The sequence below is a fragment of the Arachis duranensis genome, chromosome 4 (genome assembly GCF_000817695.3).
Source record: "Arachis duranensis cultivar V14167 chromosome 4, aradu.V14167.gnm2.J7QH, whole genome shotgun sequence".
Taxonomy (NCBI): domain Eukaryota; kingdom Viridiplantae; phylum Streptophyta; class Magnoliopsida; order Fabales; family Fabaceae; genus Arachis; species Arachis duranensis.
The window spans coordinates 89,577,163-89,579,879 of NC_029775.3; the positions used below are offsets into that span (position 1 = coordinate 89,577,163).

General features: G+C 44.9%; 1 protein-coding gene across 1 annotated transcript in view; it reads right to left on the bottom strand.

Annotated features, from left to right (window-relative positions):
* Positions 1–2,504: 2,504 nt before the first annotated feature.
* LOC107484018 (uncharacterized) overlaps positions 2,505–2,717 on the bottom strand; it is a 450-nt gene continuing 237 nt past the window's right edge. Inside the window, exon 2 of the mRNA XM_016104624.1 lies at positions 2,505–2,715. Coding sequence (XP_015960110.1) covers positions 2,505–2,715 — 211 coding nt within the window. The remainder of the gene's footprint in view (positions 2,716–2,717) is intronic.

Below are 2,717 nucleotides of genomic sequence, written 5' to 3' on the forward strand. Positions count from 1 at the left end.
AGCCACTATGAATTCTCGTCCTTGTGGTTTTGGATATGACTATGACTACTTTGTAGGTGATGAAAACTTGAATGATGGCTCACATTATGGGATAGACGAATTCTCAGGAGGGGAGCCATATCCATATGAGCAATCACCATGGCAACCTTCCCCTTCAAGTTACTATGACGGTAATCCTTCCTATAATGCATATCATTCCTATGGATATGATGACTCTTATCATAGTTATACCGCTCAACCACCATCATTCTATACACCATACTCTCAACCCCCATCTTATTTCCACCAAGTGCCTACATATGATCCAAATCTATATTCCCCCTATGCATACCCTTGTGACGATTATGAACAAGAAACCCTTGAATCACCACCACTCCAACATCTTTACCCCCCAACCCAAGTCCCCATGGATGATACACTTGGTATCATTCTTCAAGAGCAAGAAGAGCTCCAAACCGCACTCACTTGAAACCGCCTTCACTAGTTTCACCTCTATCCTCCAAGAATTTACGTCCCGTATAATTCCACCGTCCACCATTAACCAAAATAACTTCCCACCTCAAAGCTTTGATGAATCTTCTTTCCAACCATACCATGAATTTCCCTCTCCGCCACAAACCTCCATGGAAGCATATCAATGTCCATTAATCCAAGAGCAATATGATCTTACTTATGTTAGTAAAGCGGAACAAGAATTGAGGGATCGTTTCAAGGAAGAAATGGACCGACTTCAAGCAACCATCCATCAAAAGATAGATTCTTGGGACTCATATCACAACCGAAATGAGTTCATGGATGATTGTGAGAAAGCAACCAAAGAGGGAGGTATGAGAGAGACTTTAGAATCTCAAGTTGAATGCAAGGAAACGGAGTGTATGTTGCAACAAACGGAGGAAATGAAGATTGTTGAAGATAAAGAAGTGGAAGAAGACCTAGAGGAGGTTGAACAAGAAAGAAGTTCCATCAAAGAAAATAACTCTACATCAAGTTACAATGGTGATCTTGTTGAAGCTTCCTCCTTCGAATGTGAAGCCAATGTTGAGGAGGGTGCGCAACCTCCAACACATAACTTGATCAATGACAAAGGTTTGAAGGAAGTTAGCAAACAAGAAGAATTTAAAAGGAGTTACCTAAAGATGGAAATCATCATGGAGGAGCCAAAGGAAGTGGAACCTACAATGTCAAGACCATTGGATATATTCCTTGCTAAGTCGCCGTCCCAATCACAAATTGAGTGGGTAATCATCTCATCCTTTAATTTTCTTGGCCCATATCAATATGCATTGTTAGAAACGGACGGTCAACTTAGAGCCCTTTGTGGGCTAGAGAGTAAGAACGGATTAGATGTCGGTGGACAAATTGAATCAAAGTGCATAGAGGATGGAATATCAAACTTTGAACCTCAAAGGTGGAATGAAGCCAAATTCAAAGGGATTAAGATGATGAGTATGAGTTACAAGGAGAATTCAATAAGTTTGTTACCCTATTGGAAGCATGAAGATCAAGAAGAAAAGGAGTTAACAAATAAAGTATGGGACCCCGGAACATACATAGACCACTATCAATTTAAGGGCCTTGTTACTTGCTTAGGCCCCCTTGAAGGCCTTGTACGCTTAAATTGGGATCCCGGAGGCTATTGGAAGTGCATGGTGGGGATTCAAAGAAGAGTTTAAGCATAAACCACCCTAGCAAGGACTCCACCAAATGTCCAACTTAAGGACTTTAACTAAAAGTGCTAGGTGGGAGACACCCCACCATGGTAAACTCTTTCCACTCTCTTCTAACCTTGTTTAATAAGTGATTTGAGTTACCATTGTAGGTAGGTTTGCATATCATAATTAGCTTGTTTGTATACATTAGTAGCTAGAATATTAACATGTATGTTGTGATTAGTAGAAATAGAATAAGTCTTAAAAAAAAAAAAAAAACCAACTTGCATTTTAGAAAGTGTAGGTTTTTGACTAAATAAGGAGTTGTAGGCACCATGGGGAATCTTTGGGCAAGTAGAAGCTTTTAGGCATTATCCTTCTCAAAAAAAAAAAAAAGAGGGGGGGGACGCGCGCGCACGCTGTACGCGCACGCGTCCATGAGCGGATGCATCACCAGCCATATTCCAGAGAGTTGGGCCTCTCCTAGGCCAGCGTCGTGCCTCGAGCCCAACTCATCTCACGCTTACGCGCACTACGTGCGTGCGCGCCATACTCACGCTTAAGCGCACCACGTGCGTGCGCGCCGTACGAACATAGGGAGTAGCACGCGTGCGCGCATTTGCCGCGTACGCGTCGAATTGCTGCTATAAGATCTTAGGCCAAGCTCCAGAGAGTTAGGCCTGCTCTGGGCCAACCTTAAGCCTACAGCCCAACTCCTTCCACGCGTGCGCGCACAATACGCGCACGCGTCCTCACCCATTTCGACCCTCCGCGCTTGAGCGCGCTGTACGCGCACGCGTAGATCCCTAGTGTCACCAATGTATGCAGACGCGCAAGGTGCGCGCCCGCGTCGTTCTAAATTGATGATAACCCTAACACGCGAATAACGTCGTGCAGTTGCGCCCTTCTCCCTCCCCAACCTCCATCGCCATTTCTGCAACTCCCATAACCACCTTCATCACCGCCGGCAGCGCCGCCATCACCACCCCCTACCTTCCCTCTCATCCCTCTTCTTTCACCCGTCACCACTCCCCCCTCATCTCCGATTTCCCCCTTCTTCTTCCTCCT